At 40.4% G+C, this 18,283-nt stretch overlaps 1 protein-coding gene across 1 annotated transcript; it reads right to left on the bottom strand.

The window, feature by feature from the left end:
• Positions 1–1,649: 1,649 nt before the first annotated feature.
• LOC149068367 (uncharacterized) lies at positions 1,650–16,813 on the bottom strand. The gene is made up of 3 exons (XM_089251505.1): positions 16,670–16,813; positions 6,643–6,705; positions 1,650–3,570 (listed from the first exon to the last, which is right to left on the bottom strand). The coding sequence occupies exons 1-3, from the start codon at positions 16,775–16,777 to the stop codon at positions 3,142–3,144; spliced, it is 600 nt and encodes a 199-aa protein (XP_089107631.1). The 5' UTR covers positions 16,778–16,813; the 3' UTR covers positions 1,650–3,141.
• Positions 16,814–18,283: the final 1,470 nt, after the last annotated feature.

Below are 18,283 nucleotides of genomic sequence, written 5' to 3'. Positions count from 1 at the left end.
AATATAGAATATAATTGACCAAAATAATATAGACGGATATGACTGACCAAAATAATATAGAAGCATGTGAGTGACCAAAAGAGAGATTTAGAAATCGAGTTTACCAGGTGTGATTGAAAAAGTGATTTACAGACTGGGGGCGCTAGGTGAGTGAGTGATCAAAAGACTGGCTCAGACAATGTGTGAACATGGGAGTGATCTAGGGAGTGTGTAATTATAGGAGTGATCTAGAGAGTTTGAATGTATAAAGAACTGTGTGATCATTGGAGTGGTCTAGAGACTACGCACACGATTTTCGGTAGACTGGATCAGTAACTGGGATGATGATTTAGGAAGAAAATTCATCTCTATCTCCACGGGGACTCGAACCCCGGACGAGTGCTCTCTACCCCTAAACTAAGGAAACAGATAGAATATTTCTTCCTTGGAGCGTGCATATGCTCAATGGCTCCGTCCAATGCACGACGGTAGCAATCAACCAACAGCTCCTAAATGACATCAGAGCCACTAGACGGCGACATACATGTAGAGAAACATGTCCTCTCCGCTTGTTAATACATTAAGAGAGCAATCGTTCGGAATACGAGAGACCAAGGTTAGAATCCCCGTGGAGGCAGAGATGAGAGAGACTTTTCTTCCTGAACCATCATTATCTCCAGATATAACCAGTGGTCTGAAAATCTTGCATTAACACAAGAAGAGGACATCTTTCTCTCATAGGGAGTATGTAAACTCTCTCATATGCGAGCGACCTGGTAAATATGTAAGCATACAAGTGACGAAAAGAGTGACTTAGAGACAGGAGCATATTCGTGGAGGAGGTCAGAGGGAGAGCTAAGCGGGCTATAACTCGAAGGTAGCCAATTTGTCAAGAAAATTAGACTAGAATGGGTAAAAGGTGGCAAACCTTTTACAACACACCCATACGCTTCAAAACCATAAATCCACCTCTGATTGACGATCGTTATCGTTACGAAACGATCAGTTGTAGCTAGGCTGACCATATTTGCTCAAGGAAAATACGAGCTTCGAAATACGGGACATCGCCAATTATCGCCATAAATGATGCCAAAAGTAAGTAAAGTTGCCAAATCATGCTAAAAACGCAGAAAAGTCGCCAATCACGGGAAATGAAGCGCTTCTGCAAGTTGCTGTGAATTAAAGGGGGAGAAAAAAACGACACACGTACTCTTAAGATGAATATTCTTATTTGTAGTCGTGATTTTGTCGTAATGTAGTTTGAGAGTTGAGGAGTTAATTTTAATAGCTGGGTTTGAAGAATAAAATGAAGTTCGCTTCGCTGAAAATACGTGAAAAACCGGGATATTTTTGCAAAAAAAATCGGGACAGATAAAAAGACGGAAAAAAACCGGAACTGCCCAGGGAAATACGGGACGTATGGTCACCCTAGTTGCAGCACTCCTAAATCGACATCCCCCTTGGGAGAGAAGTTGCAAATCACCCGAGACTATGCAAATTTTCAAAACTTTTTTTTTGTGGTACATCCCAATTGAAAGACCAGATGGAATTCAACCGAGTTAGCAATCGAATGCGCATGCGTCATCAACCAGAAAAAAAAATAATAATAATTTATGACGTATAAAAATCAAAAAATACATTCAGTTTCCATAGAGAGCAAACATTTAATACTCAAACACAAATCCCTTTATTCAATATAAGAAACCGAAACCACTATAATAAACAACATTCGGCTTCCCCCCTTAAAACACATACAAGACTTCATTTGATTAAAAGCACTTTTGGACAAAAATAATAATCATAATAATACAAAATTGATTGTTTTCATTCGGTAACTACATAATCGATTGGTATCCTTGGCCTAGTTGCTCCAGTGCCATCAGAATGATCGAGCGCTTCTTCGTGTGAAAGACCATCCATAAAATGGAGGGTGATTAAGGTTCTGACAGATGCGTTGGCCTTTGTGGGGGGGGGGGAAGGGGAGATGGAAATTTTCGCGCACGAGTTTTGCGTAGGGAAATCATGGATAGGCTCAGTTCACTGGTGTTTTCGTGTGGGACCACGAAATTTGGAGGCGAAATTAACGTGAGATATTGCAACTTATAAAGAGTCTTATGCGTCCTGGTGTGACAAGGACAGTCGAGATTCCAAAGAGTTATCGGTGTTCTGTTGGTTTTTCGGGAGGAAATAATGGAAAGCTGGTATGTGGCGAAATTAGCATTGTTTGGCGGGAATTGGCTGGTTGTATGTTGCCCTCGTCTCAGCGAAATATTGTCACCCTCCTTTGACGAAGGCAGACAAGGTTTGAAAAACTTGGTGCGCCCCGTTGGATTTTTGAAAGAGCGACACACGGTTCTGGCCGTAAAACGCTGCTAGCTATTTGGTAGAATTTATCGTTATTTGGCGAAAATAGGCTAGATTTCCCGCTTCCGACTCGGTGAAATATGGTCAATGTTTTTGGCAAGGACAGTCAAGGTTGGTGAAAATTAGCGTTGTTTGGGGGGAATTGGTTAGATGTCTCGCTTTCGGCTCAGTCGAAGATACAGAAAATTTGACAAGGGCAGTCAAGGTTTCAAAACTAGGTGTCCCGATGAATTTTGGAATTGTTTCGATAGAACAAAACATAGTTTCGGCAGCGAAAAACTGATATTTTGCAGTAATTGGCGGTATTTGGCGAAAATTGGCTGGAGATTTTTCACTTTCTTCACAATAAAATATTGTAACCATCTTTCATAAGAACAGTCAATGTTGAAAAAAGTTGGTGCACTGTTTGATTTTCGAGTTGTTTCAATAGAATGAAACCTAATTTTTGCCGTAAAAAAAGCTGATATTTGGCGAGAATTGGCTAGATGCTCCACTTTCGTCTGGGTGAAATATGATAACTGTTTTTGACGATGTCAATGTTTTAAAAAACTTTGTGTGTTCCGGTGGATTCTGAGTTGTTCCGGTAGAATAAAACATTTGGCAGAAATTAGCGTTATTTGGCAAGACCGCTTTCTACTTCTTGAAATATGGTCAGATCTTCGAAATTAGATCGACGGCTTCGTGTGTGCGGATAGTATGTAAAAGATAGGTGTTTGCATTTTCGGAATCAGGAACGGATTGACTGAATTGAATTCAGATGCAGCTCGATTCGCACTGGTACATTTCTTTGCAGCGATCCTAGTGATGGTGATGGTCCGGAACCAAGACGTATCTGACATTCGAGGCCCTGCCGGCTAATCTCCTGGGTGGTTGGATCCGCGGTCGAGGTGAGGCGACCCTCAGAGCAGGTGCTGGCTGAGGAATGACTCGCAATGCAGGCGCCGGCTGAGGTGCGATAGGTGCCGCTTCGGGGGCGCTGGACTCCACCACGACGTCGGCTGGGTTCAGATTGGCCGTTCCAGGTTCGTTTGTCCTGACGACGGCCCGGAAACCGTTCTCGTCAGCCTCGTACTCGACGACCCTGTTGTTTCCGTCGATGTCGCTCAGTGAGTAGGAACCCCGGACTCTTCCGTACCCGTCGCCGACTTCCTGGTGGGCGCTCTCTCCTTCGTCACCTGGTGCTACGTAGCTGAACGAGTACGGGATCGGCTCGTTGATTTCTGTGGACTGAAGGAATGAAAAAATAGAGCATCAGTTACTCGAGAACACCGAAAAGTGGTAGAACATACAGAGTATATTAATCTGCATTTTGTATCAAGCGTAACCTCCCCCCCCCCCCTACCCCGTCACCTGTCTACACCACATTTAACCCCAGAAGGAGTCAATATAAATTCGGCACGAGATTCAAGGGCGCGCGCCGTGAAAGACATGTGCTGTATTGTATGTTGATGAATTATTTGGAAGGGGGGGGGGGCGGGCTCATATCCCTTACAGAAATCATTGGGGGGGGGGGACTCAAGTATTGTATCTTAAGCTCTCCCGTTCCAGGTGGGTGCCTATGATAGGCAGGTGCCCTCTATCTGGGTAAAAATAATTTTTTTTATTAGTCTTCTAAGAATCGGTTTTGAGACTAGAGAAGAACATAAGATTAACTAGCCTCTTTACGATCAGGGACGTAATATTACGCCAGTGGAATAAATTCAATTCATTTATTTTTTCAACCTCTATTTTTCCTGATCGCGCAGGGTTACTATAACTACATGAAACATTTGTGTGTGTTGTTCCCCTCTTCTGTTCTCTCACCCACCATCGTAATATTTCAACGAGATAATGATATGGTGGCTGTTTTCCTCAGCTTTATCCCACTCTCCCCTTTCTTACGACATTCCCCCTCCCCACACGCACACTCATATAATGTAATAATTCTATTGTATACTGCACATAGAAGTAAGGAAGAGAACAAGTATGTAGCTGAGGGGGGGAAAAGCAAAAGACACTGTACTTTAATATGTACTTTAATACTTTATGTACTTTAATACTTTCTTATACTTTTGATCATTATCTTTGTACTGTTCCTTCCTACCTTTATTTATTTACTCTTCCATTACCTCCCCTTTCTTCCCTTTTTTAAGGTGGAACAAGGCTACCACATTTATCGCCTATACGTCTAATACAGATCGTTCAAATTTGTCGCCTGCAGCTTGTACACAAAGAGGCTAGGCTGCTCATACTGCTGTCCGGGGCCCTCTTTTTTTTGCGGCACACACACCCTCCTGTGACGAGTTGAATGACAAGACCATGGTATTCATAACTTGGCGCTATTGTCTTATTTGGCGACGCATTCCTTGTAATGAGTGAAGAAAATTCAGATTCTGTTATGCGTGACTTTGTTCAAAAGCGGTGTTTCTTATAAAAGAGGAATAAGTATACGATACCTAACTTCAACTGATGTCATGATGACATTCCTAATCAAAATTAGTGCGGTTAATTCTATCTTTGTGTTATATAAATTTTTCGTATTTTTTACTGTTTTTTTTCTTTCGTGGCCCTTACATTCAAATACTTTTTGATGAATTTCTGTCGTTGGATTCAATTCATTAGACATAATTTTTGAGTGAAAAATTTATCTTTAGGATGGATCAAGAAGAAATATATGAAAAATTTCCATCATGGGAAATAATTAAGAATTTCTTAAAGCAAGAGCTATTTGCCGCCACCTCCTGCAGCAGAGCCCCTAAGCTGGGGATTTTTGGTGGGCGTACACAGGATCGACCTCCGGAAGAGACAAAATTTTTCTTCCCAGGAAATTTTGAGAGAGAGTTACCAACCTTCCAAATGCCTTTAAATTAACAGAAATTGGTTGAAATGGCACACGGAAGGGTTTTTTTTTTTCAATATTTCAATTTTTTTTAACTGAAATATTTATTTATTTTTTCTAATTTTTGGTTGGCTTGGGCGGGGGGCACGGGCCCTCGGTGAATCCCCTGAATCCCCTCGCCTCTGGGTCCTAGGCCAGGAATGACAAGGAATAGCTTTTCTTACCGACTCGTGAGAGTACCCACTCGTCACGGGGTTTACATGCAGGAAACAAAAAACAATACTAATTGCGCGATCTATGGTTATGTTATATCTATGGGGAAGAATGTCAGTCTGGACAGGATGAGAAGAGGAATTTCGAAAGTAAAAAGTCTACATGTGTCTCGGTAGGGAATCGAACCACCGCTCTTTCGCAATCCGTGTGGTGCGCTAGACCAGTATTTCTTGAACTCTTTTTGCCCGTGGACCCCATTATACTTTATTTTCTGCTTGTGGTTCCCCCTGCCCTATCGACGACTCACAACAAACACACACACACCATCGTCATCCTTTATACCTTTTGAATTGTGTCGCTTTCCTTTTTTATTGGTGGTGGATAATGACATCGTTATCCCTCTCCGATAGACGGCGTTACATGCTGTTTTTTTTTTTTTTTTTTTTTTTGCACTTGGAGAGAAGAAGCGTCAAGTCTGTCCAGTTTTTTTTTTCCAACCATGGAGGGCTTTGAGTCTGCTCTATTTTATAGGCGCCTTACATTAGGTGAAGCAGGGAATTTCATGCGTAGAAATATTACTCTGACCAGCACCTCCTAGAGATAGAAGGCCTCCGCAGTCTGCTCGTAGCCTCAGCACGGAGTGCATTTTTCCTCAGAATATTCGTGGGAAAAATTCCCTGCTCATGCTAGTATCATCGTTGTGAGGAAAATAAATGATCGGGCTCAGAATTGGCGGTTTCTATGCCCCATATCCAATCACCATGCTGTTTGCGTCAGCCAACCAGGAAGATCTCACGCCAAAACAAGTATAAACGAAATAGGATGCCGTGGTTCAAAATGTGGAAAACTTGCCAGGTAGTCTGAATGACGTTGCAGGTGAACTTGGCAACCCGTGCGGAAGCCTTCTATCGCTAAGAGGTTGCTGCTCTGGCCCAGATGGCTCAGAGATTGAAATAAAATTTTACATCAATTTTTAACACTAAAAACTGTTCCAGAGAATGAATTAACTGGGTTAAATTACATAGGACCTGTAAAAAAACATCCTTACAAAAGAGGCCTCGTTCCGTAGGGAGTGGTGTGTATGAATTATGTATACCATCGCCTATGAATTGCAATATATTAGGAACTATTTCACAAATAGAGGAATCTATCTCTGACCTGTTAGTCCTGGAATTTATGCTGAAACATTACGACTAGCCAGGTGAAAGAACATTCAGAAAAAATATTGAAAACGATAAAAACATCTAAAAGTTTTATCTGATACTAACTCTTAATTCGGCCAGTCTTTGAGCCGTTGATGCACCTACTAGGACACAGACAGCGATTATTACCTGAAAAATAATAGTAACAGTTGTAATGTAAGCAGATGGATTGAGAAAGATTAACTTGACGCAATAATTCCATAAATATAATATAATATATTTCTAAAGGTGTAATATGCGCAGCCAAGTGTGATAATGGCGAAGCAATGCTTAGACGGGGCTACACATGTAAATGCAAACATGTATATTCAATCATTTTGTACAAGTACGCTCGAGCGTCTGTAGGAGATTGTGCGCAAGAATTTTGATTGCGTAAGTAGTTTGAGGTTTGGAGAGGAATTTAGATTATATGCATGCTCGTACATGCCGCACTTGCCAAATTGGAACTGAAGGTATTGGAACTGAAGGTGTGTACCATGCAGTATTTGTACTTGTCCACCTGCATGAAGGTTGCCGTCAGGTTCATGGTTTCGATCAATATACAAGTTCATTCCCTACCGAACCTGAGGTGACAACCGATACATGGCACCTTCATATCCGACGTGATTATGTCGGTAGTGAATTGTTGTATGGTGATATTACCAGAGTTTGGGTGCAGTAAAGTAGCAGGACGGTAAAGTCTTTTAAAATGTTTAAAAACTTTTAAAATGGCTCTCATTGGTGTTTGAGTTCTTCTTCCGTGAAAAGAAAGGCAGCCAAAACGAGCGCATTATCTCTCGTTCGAGCTAGACATATTTCAAGTTCAAAATGAATCTTATACAAGCATGTAGTTCCAAAAAGGAAATTGTGCATGATTGTACAAAAAGATTGAACATGTGTAGTTGCCAAGCCTGCAGCGACGCGTATAGCCGCCTTTAAGATGTGCTAAATCGAATTGCTTTGAGGAACAAGGACAACTTTCACTCTTGTCAGAACGAGAATTAGTACAAGTAACATGGAGAGACGTATTTGAATTGATATTTGGCTGTATGATCATGCGGCAGTTTCTCACCACGAAATTCAGATGTGTTACTTTCATGCTAATGCTTTGACAGGTTATTAACACTTTAAGCCAGCACAACAGAGCACACTTCAAAACGTTGTATATATTTTCAACTAAGTAGGCTTCCTTCCGATTTTCAGCAGGTGTAAACTAAGAAGTGCAGGGAAAAGCGTTCCATTGCGAAACCAACTTCTCTAAAGATTTGGGCATGCCATTTTTAAAATAAGGGGTGCTTTAAGTAGGCAAGATATCTCGTCAATGCCGTTTGAAAGGTTAAATGAATCGGTGAGAGCCAATTGCCGGTTGTTGGCTGAATTTCTATACGTTCAGTATTTTTGATTCCGAATTATGCAATTTTTCCTAAAATGTGTTTGAGTTGGACAGACAATCTAACTACATTCTTGTATTAGATTCCCATGATTGAAGGTTTGGCTATATAAACTCGGGCCACTAATTGGTGACGTTTTAAGCGGCAAGATTTTTTTTATTCGATTGCTAATGTAATGAGATTCTTACTGTCAATAAGCGATGGTTGTCTGGATGACCGTTTGCTATTAAATCTCACCCTAATTTCTATAGGTTGTGGTCACGCGAGCGACTTACACTTCCTGACGCGACCGCGGTGGTAGGCTATGGTACCCCGGGCGACCGATCAATCAACACCGACAAACTCTTAAAGATTTTCAGGTGACGTCGGACGTTTACTGCTCAGATATTGACCTTACTGGCTACCGTCGCCCACGGTTTGCGCAACTGACTGGCACATCATTAGGCTGTCCCGTTACTCAGTGACCATCAAGCGCCGTTGAGCGTTCTCCATCAACCTGGCTAGTTATAACGAACCGCCAACTATACTTCTCAATATCAAGCTGCCCTTGTGGCTATGAAGGACCCATCTAGAACCCGGGAGCTTTCCCACGGCTATTACTCTATTTTACACTCTTTATATACTTTCTCGACACATGTTGTTGGGATTTCCATTGTTGCGGTCGACAAACTCTCCGTCGTAAAACTCTCTGTTGGTCAACATTAGACCTACGCGTGCTTTGTTGTGTTACTTACAACAATACAAGGATTGAACGGGAAAGCAGATGAACGATTGATACTCAGCATCTACGGATCAAATTCGTTAGAGATTCTTCAGAGGAATCATGATCACGCAGATCTTGTTCGGTCAAGACGAAGCAGTAGTTGTTGTATGCACTTTTATTCCAAAACAATCGATATTTCATTGCAGACACATACAAAAGTATACAAATAGAATAGACAGTGACACAATATACATATAAAATTGAGCGCGCGCACACAAAAATGGCATCTATGTGGCCCCAAGGGACAATTGTCCTTCCAGGAAGCCTACAAGGTTGATAGCTTGTCTGTTTACACAAGCGAAAGAGAGGGAAAATAATAATTAAATAATTAAATAAAAAAATAATAAATAATAATAATATAATAAGTGATGCATATTTATACGTACAGGGTGGGCAAAAAGTCCGTAGAAACTTTAAAAATTCATAAAAACCAGAAAAATAAACGAAATAAAGAACGGTTTGAAGGGTTAGCACCGCTAGGTCACGGGAATTTTTTTCAGACAGAAAAAAAACTCATAAACAGCCGATAGGTGGCACTGGTACGAGCGACTTCGGTGCAAATATGCAAAGGAGACGGGTGTAAGAACTGTCGCTCCTAATCCACAAGCGGTTCACCGGTGTGGACCGTGTATGCGGACCTGCTGCACTCTGCCGTTGCTGGATTTGCGACTCGCCTGTAATGTGTTATCCCCTGTGGTGGTGGTCACGTGGAACACGTACTGCTGTAATAAACGATTTGGAGGCATTCTGTTTTCGTTATTCGCGTGCCTTTTCTTTGACTTGTGTACGTCAGCGCCACCTATCCGCTGTTTTATGAGTTTTTTTTTTTTTTCCTGTCTTTAAAAAAATTCCCATGACCTACCGATGATTATTCCTGCAAACCGTTTTTTTATTTCGGTTATTTCTCCGGCTTTTATGAATTTTTAAAGTTACTACACGGACTTTTTGCCCACCCTGTATGTATGTATGTATATATATTTCTTTCTTTTGAATATTCCCTCATTTGTTTACCCGCCAATTTGAACCGAAGTACATTACAATGTTATTAAGTTTCCTATTTGCATGAAGACAAATTGATGAGAAAGAATATAAAACATTCAATTTCAATTGTAATTTTACAATTGTAAATGTTTTGTAAAAAGTTACTATATATTGAAGGCGATTCGGTGTGCAAGACATATTTTATGCGATAGTGTCTAGGTATGCTATTAACAGGACATGAAAATGAAATAAAACAATCGAAATACAGTAAAACCTCGATAAGTCGTCACATCATATCATCGAAAAATTATGACGGCTTAAGCGGAGTGACGACTTAAGCGAAGTGCCATCAATTCCAATGTGCAATATTGTAAAAAATCTCTATAAATTCAAAATATTATGGAATTTATTGAAATATGAAACAAAATTACAATATATTAATAAAATTTATAGATTCTATAGTTCTCTATACAAATCTACAATTTTACATCGATCGTCGTCAAATTTTGCATATACACCAAATGAGACCGGACTTTAACGATAGGCTACTTTAAAATTTCGCCAGAGCAGGGTAAATGCCCCAAATGGGCAAAAAACTGTCGGGCAGCAATGGTTTTTGAGCCTCCAAATGTTTACTTTGGTTACCACAGTTCCCTAGCAATGCGTTTCAGACGTGTATATGCCTTTACAATGGTTTGTCACTTCTCTAATCCTGTTACTATATGTATAATAGTTTATGCCTTTATAATGGTTTGCCACTTTTTCAGCCGCTGTGGTGGTTATAGTGACGGACTCGCGATGCGAGGATCCGGGTTCGAACCCCACAGTGGTGGTCGGCTGAAGTTGGTTTCCACAGAATGCGATCCGATCTCCCTGTTAAAAAGTCTCGCCACAGAGAGCATCAGGCCTACACCGTTACAAATATTCAATCATTACACTTCACTCACAATTTTAAGTATAGATGGCAGCACTGAAATATCATGCACAACACTAGCTACACACTCAGACTGTTAGGTGTACACACTCACTTTGTTCCAGACTCAGCCACGAAGCTGGGCTGGAAGAGATCTCGGCAACGGGATAAGTCCGGTGGCAGAGACCCTGGCGTTCATTCATTCATGCCACTTTTTCAATACTCCCGGTAATGAGGCTTTTTGAATAGACGTCATAACCATCATCAGCATCGCTTTGAGGGTAAGGAAAAGGGTGATCCTCATAGAAATCAGTATTAAAATTGCCGATTTTACTGTAGAAATGTGGGCATTTTTTGGGGTTTTCTGTCACATCAATAGTTTTAAAAATTGTATTGAATTCTCGATTTTTGAGATATTGAGTTCACTTAGAGATATACGAAGCCCACAGGAGATTAAATAGGAAGTAATTAGCCGGACCTACTTTTGAGTATTTGCATTCGTTTCTTTCAAGAGTCGCGCAGGAAGTCATGTTGGTAAACTTAGACACGGTTAGCATGTCCCTCAGTGAAAGAGGGAGATATCACGTGATCCAAAAAGCCTCATTGAAGAAAACCCGGGCAGCGCCGGGTATTATAGCTAGTATATATATATATATATATATATATATATATATATTACTTAAATATACTGGTACACTTTGATTTATACTAGTAATTTTTAATTTAGACGAATCAGAGAGCAACTGTTAGAATAACTTCTCTTCACAACAGCACATTAATTTTACATACAGATGAAATTTAAAATTTCAGTGGTTTAATTCTTCATCAGCAGTCCGTGATACAACTGCAAGGTAATCTCGAACGCAGGACCCACTTTTGACTTGGGGAGTGGGGAACCCTGGGCAGGGAAAAGTAAACATTTGAAAACCTCAACTTTGGAAATAATGCCTGGATTTTCAACAAAGATATTCCGTTTAAATTTGAAGCCCTAAGTTAGTGGCACCTATGGAGAAATCAGGTCTAGCTCGAACAGTCCCTAACATTTCAGATGCCTTATAGTCGGCAAATGAACATCCCCAGTCTAACTTTCGTTACTTAAACTGTTCTGTTTCGGTACATACTCTTTTATGGTGACTTCCAATTAAGCATATGACAATGCTTTGTTAACAAGCTATGAGTGCTCCATTTTTGATCATCTTGAATTGACAACCATAAGTATTCTTTATGGGCATTGTATATTTTTATCATGTGTATATATATTGATTATAATTCTTGTTAATTGCATTTTTAATAGGGTTGCTATATTTCTTAAATATATGACATCCATATTTTTATGGGCATCTTTTTCTCAGCCACCTCGTTGGGCATTTTGCCTGTTGTGGCGTTGTATTTGTATTTGGTATTCCTAAATATTCATACTCTTTCGATTACTTCACATATACATTTATGTTGTTTCTGTGGGTGACGGTGATGGATTTCAATGTTGATTTCAGTGTCATGATGAATGCTTCTTGTTCATTGATATTTTGTTTTACTGATGTTCAGTTTAAGTTTATTTTTTGTCATCCACTCATCGAGATTTCTGAGATCATTTTAGGCTTTTATTAAAAGATTTGTTATATCATCATCTTCTATGTATAATTCTGTATCGCCTGCGAATGTGATCAGCAGTCCGTTCAGGTGCATTTTGCAAAAGTCGTTTATGTAAATTAAGAATAATGTGGGTCCCAACACTGAGCCCTGGGGAACATCATTTTGGGTTTCGTGGTGTGGTAATTAATTTTCTTATTTACAGTAAATGTGCTTTGTGTGTATGTAAGTAAAACGTTTTAAACCATTCAAGTACTTGTCCCCTGACTCCAGCCTTATGTAATTTTCTTGTTAATATATTTCAGTTTACGTTATCGAATGTTTGCTTTAAATCCAGATAAACTATTATGCAATATTTGTTATTATTATAATCATTATTTAGATAACTGCAGACGTTTAATACGATATTCCAGTATTTTGGTTTTGCTGGAATCCATGCTGATTGGATGCAATGAAGTTGTTATCAGAAAATCTCAAATTTTTTGCTGTGGAACATCACCCATGGATCCTGAATCATCCATGGGTGATGTCCAGCCCAGATGCGTGCTGGAGACTTATCGAGTCAATGCCTTGATGCATAAAATCCATGATCAAGGCCAAAGATAGCCACGAGATAATATATTTTTAGATATCAGCAAGCGTTTTCTCATACTTGCGGGACAAATGCGAACGTAATTTTGCGTTCGCGAAAAATGCCCTCCTTATGCTCAGATTTTGAACTAACTATACCTGGTACGCATACATAAAAGATATTAATCCCCGGCCCGGCAAACATAGTTCGCCATACAGGGTTCCCCGGAGGGAACATTTATGTTTTCCAGAAAAAAAATAATAAAAAAAATCAACTTTACATCTTACCCCCAGGGAGCAACCATTAACAACTCGCCAGCAGCAATTTAGTGTCCCTGAGGTTTATAATAATTACTTCACTTAAGTATTACATACGCATACATAACTAAAAAAGATGTGCGCCACTTATTCAAGCAAGTTTGTATTGATTTGCATGAAATATTCATGTAATAATCCTTTATAAGTCAGACGTTCCTTTTTTTATGCCGATGACAAGGGCTCGTGAGATGTTAATAGGGCTCCCTGGGGGGGGGTATATAGGAAGCAATTTTATATAGAATTTACGGAAACAATAAATGGGGTGGACGGTTGGTGCCCTGCGGAAGGGGCTCCTCCCGGTGGCTGCCCGACCTGAAATTTGCTGAATGTCTGACAGTGATTCTTTTCTCGTGCTTAAAGGAATAAATGTAGCTAATTATGATGAGCCTGGATTATATGCAAATGTATATGTGCATATGTGCATTCCTCAGCCAAGCACAAAGGGGAGCGCATAATCTCGCCCAAGACATATTCCAAGTACAAAGTGGTTCTTGCGCAACCATGTGGTGCCCAAAAGGAAATTGCGCGTGATCATACAAACAGATTGAACATGCATAGTTGCCAAGCTTGCAGCGACTCGTATAGCCGCCTTTAGGATGTGCTAAATCGAATTGCTTTGAGGAACAAGGACAACTTTCACTCTTGTCAGAACGAGAATTAGTACAAGTAACATGGAGAAACGTATTTGAATTGATGTTTGGCTGTATGATCATGCGGCAGTTTCTCACCACGAAATTCAGATGTGTTACTTTCATGATAATGCTTTGACAGGTTATTAACACTTTAAGCCAGCACAGCAGAGCACACTTCAAAACGTTGTATATATTTTCAACTAAGTAGGCTTCCTTCCGATTTTCAGCAGGTGTGAACTAACAAGAGCAAGGAAAAGCGTTCTATTGCGAAACCAACTTCTCTAAAGATTTGGGCATGCCATTGTTAAAATAAGGGGTGCTTTAAGTAGGCAAGATATCTCGTCAATGCCGTTTAAAGGGTTAAATGAATCGGTGGGAGCCAACGCCGGTTGTTGGCCGAATTTCTACACGTTCAGTATTTTTGGTTCCGAATTATGCAATTTTTCCTGTTATGCGGTTTGAGTTGGACAGACAATCTAACTAAATTTCTGTATTATAGATTCCGATGATTGAAGGTTTGGCTATATAAACTCGTGCTACTAATTGGTGACGTTTTAAGCGGAAAGATTTTTTTTTATTGATAATCTAATGAGATTCTCACAGTCAATGAGCGGTGTTTGTCTGGATGACCATTTGCCATTGCGAGAATTTTTTAAATCTCTGCCCATAATTTCCATAGGTTGGTCACGCGAGCGACTTACACTTCCTGACGCGATCGCGGTGGTAAGCTATGGTACCCCGGGCGACCGATCAATCAACGCCGGCAAACTCCTAAAGATTTTCAGGTGGCGCGGACGTTTACTGCTCAGATATTGACCTTACATTAAAAATAAATGACAGATGGCAGCCCTGCAGCAATCGTAACACAGACACAAACTTCACGTAAGGTCCGCAACACGTACGCGCACATTCCAACGTACATCGGTTCATTGGAAATTCTTCAGAGGAATGTTTACGCAGATCATGTTTGGTTAAGATGTAGTTGTTGTTGTATGCGCGTTTGTTCCAAAACATTTGAACATCTCAGAAACTTTTGAGCTCAGCTTGACAACAGTGAAAGTGGGATCCATGGATCCCGATCCGTTCTGGAGGACTTAACGGGTCAATGTCTTGATGCATAAAGTCCATGATCAAGCCCAAAGGTGACCACAAGATAATGTATTTTTGTAGATATCAGCACGCGTTTCCTCATACTTTCGCAACAAATGCGCAGGAAATTTTGCGTTCCTGAAAAATTTCCTCCTTTTTTGTATCAGTGATGCTTAGATTGAACTAACTATACCGGTTGCGCGCATACATAAGAAAAGATGTGCGCCACTCATTCAAGCAAATCGGTATTGATTTGCATGAAATTTTCATGTAATAATCCTTTTTTAAGTCAGACGTTCCTTTTTTACATATATTCTGATGACCCGGGCTCGTGAGATGTTAATGGGACTCTCTGGGGGGTAGGAAGCAATTTTAGAATTTTCGGACACAAATAAATGGGGTGGACGGTTAATGCTCCGCCTGGTGGCTGCCCGGCCTGACTCGGTGCTGAATGTCTAACAGTTGATTCCTCTCTGGTGCTTCAGGCCGCCTCCCACGGCGTCTGGAGACAGACGTCGTCTTCGGGCGTCGGGGAAAGCAATTATTTTCGTGGCTTTCAATGCGAAGACCATAATGAACACAAAGGAATAATGACGGGACTGGAGAATTCATCTAAACACAACGATGGGGGGGATCAACCGCATCCGCACATAGAAGTTTTAACAATAGGTTTATTCGGAGCTATTCAGACAATGCGGATGCGAAGCCAATTCGTCCGCATCTTTGGCTACTTTTTAAAGATAATTTTGCACGGAATTTTTTTCAATTATTTGCCATAAATACCCTTAAAAACCCCATACGAAGGTCCCTGTTCATCAATATGATGTACCCACATACGTGTATCCCTCCTTTCTTTCTGAAATGAAAGAGATTTAGCAACTTTAACTGCCTTTTGTCCATATTTCACAATTTTAAACAATAAAACCTGCCAACGACGGCCACTGACGGGACCAAAATTACAAGCCGTTCAGTTCATTACGAATATTTAATTGACTAAATACTTTAATAACTTTTAAGTTTAATTTTAAAATTTTAATTTTTTGTCTTTTTAAATATTTGAAAGTATTTAAAATATTTATTATTTTTTTTTAATTTTTAATCTTGGTTTTCGAACCCAAGTGCAGAGCGTGAGTAGTAGACTGTTATATGAAGCAATGCAGCCCTAGTAGCTAGAACTTTGACGTCATGAACGTGAAGGCAGCAAAAGTCAGCAAAACACTGACACCCCCCTCCTCTCCCCCCCCGTCAGCAAAATTTCGTCGGCAGCTTAGAATATTTCATATCTTCAAAAAGGGGTGGTTGATGACGTAAGCAACCTTCAAACCCACCTCCCCCGTTGCCATCAAAAGTCAGCAAATCCGAACCCCCCCCCCCTCGATGTTGCCCTAATACTTGAATGACCCCCCTTTACAGCAGAATTGAGTTATAATTTGCACAGTTCCGTGGCACGCGTTTTAATGGCTATTCTACTGGTCTTAGAAGTGGGCACCTCTGCGAGGATACCTATTGTGGAAGTGCAAGTGCACATGTGGTGAAAAGTGTTCGTGAAAACGTCGAATCCGGGGATGAAAGCTCACAGCTCCACGATTTGTAATTTCTCGCCGCATTCACATTTCACAATGTAAGGTTTGAACGGACTTCTTACTGTATTTAAGAAAGTATCACTCAAGTATAGCCATAGATTTCTCAAGTCCCCAATTCATTAACTTCTCCCAAAACCGAGAGATGGCAGCACCATCTCATCGGCAAAACGGAAGTGTTCAAAAATCGATACCACACACACACACACACACACACACACAACCAGAGAGGAACTTACTTCCACACAATATTTAACTTGCAATAACAAAAAAAGTATTCCTCTTACCTTCAACATCATTGCTGTAGATCGAATGAAATCCAAAGACTTCCTAAAAACGGACGAATGGATATTGCAATGGCGTTCATTGGGGACAGAGCAACGGCTTTTATACATAACGGCTCATCTAGGAGATAGATGAGTGTGACGCATACTAATGAAGGGGGGGGGGGATAGGACACCCGTAGGAAGACACGGAAAGTGTCGCTGCGAGGTGAGGTCATAGCGTTACTTAATTGCGGTGGGGTGAAATGTCACTTTGATTGAAAGCAGTTTCTTTTCTTTTGCGGCTCTTTAAAAACACTTTATTATCATTTTACTTTCACATTATAACTGGGAGATGTTTAAGATAACGGTCACGTGCCATTCGCAGCAGACATTATTATAGAAACATACGTAATGTGTCACGATGAAAAAGAACTCATTAGAATTCACATATTTCTTCCATGTTCTGGGAGAGTAACGGTCTTGCGATGTTCCAGATCTGGATCAGTGGGTGGCTCTCACTCAACATTAGTGACACTCCAAGAATTTATGTGTCTATTTTTCTAATCCTTCATTTTTGTCAAGAAGAATTTTTTAACATTTTTCTTTTAACCTGAATCAAACCGAGAAGTTCCTTTACCACACGGGTCTTCAACTTTTCAGATACGGCTGGCCAAATTGAAACTTCCCACAAAGCCCGCGAGCCACCACTAGACCAACCGTGATACCCCTTCCCCCCACCACGCTCTGTCTCCCTACGGCAGTGTTTCTCAACCTACGGTCCGCGGACAAGAGTTGGTCCGCGACGATGGCGTAGGTGGTGCTCAGGCAGACTTGATAATATAATTGGGGCCATTCAAGTATTACGTAAGCAGATTTTTAGCCATTTTTGACCACTCCCCCCCCTCTTGTTAGCAAAATTTCGTCAGCACCTTAGAATATATTTCATATCGTCAAAAAGGGTGGTTGATGACGTGAGCAACCTTCAAACTCCCCCTTGTCATCAAAAGTCAGCAAATCCAAACCCCCGCCCCTCGATGCTAACGTAATACTTGAATGGCCCCATTCTAACAGGATGGACAATTGTTCAATTGTTGTAATTGATACTATAGAGTAATAGCTATATGGATTCACGAATAAAAGCTGTATTCCCCATACTTGGAGGCTTGCTGTACCTCATCAAGGAAAATGCGGGAAATTTCGATTCCTAAATACGGGACATCACCAATTTGCAGCCCAATAATGCAATTTACGACAAATTTGCTAATTACTGCGAAAAGGGGGAATTACGAATCGCAGTAAACAAAGATCTGACGTGGAAAAAAAAAACCATTACTGTAAAATACGGGACGTCGCCAATTGTCTTTAATAAAAAAACGTGCCATAAGTCGCACAAAAATCTCCAACTGGAGTTAAAATTGCTGAAAATTTGATGGAGAACTAGGTTATCGAGACAATGTGTGATGGATATTTGCATTTATACCCAAAATTATCGTAATTTACGAAAATGCTGTTTATCAACGATTATTTTAGTGAACATTGTAAATGTAGATAAACGTCATTGAAAAAAACGGGACGTATGAAAAGAAATTCTGAACCACTAAAAATACAGAAGTATCCCGTAATACGGGACGTCGA

The sequence above is a fragment of the Pholcus phalangioides genome, unplaced genomic scaffold (genome assembly GCF_987345545.1).
Source record: "Pholcus phalangioides strain wild (caught in Gottingen) unplaced genomic scaffold, Ppha-v1.0 ptg000027l_1, whole genome shotgun sequence".
In the NCBI taxonomy this organism is placed as follows: domain Eukaryota; kingdom Metazoa; phylum Arthropoda; class Arachnida; order Araneae; family Pholcidae; genus Pholcus; species Pholcus phalangioides.
The sequence above is the reverse complement of the archived record's forward strand: the minus strand, read 5'-3'. Positions and strand labels throughout refer to the sequence as shown.

Coding starts and splice junctions, on each gene's coding strand:
- LOC149068367 (XM_089251505.1), bottom strand. CDS start 16,777: ATGTATAAAAGCCGTTGCTCTGTCCCCAATGAACGCCATTGCAATATC. Junction 6,706..16,669: donor CTACAGCAATGATGTTGAAG/GTAAGAGGAATA, acceptor ATTATTTTTCAG/GTAATAATCGCTGTCTGTGT. Junction 3,571..6,642: donor AAAGACTGGCCGAATTAAGA/GTTAGTATCAGA, acceptor TCATTCCTTCAG/TCCACAGAAATCAACGAGCC.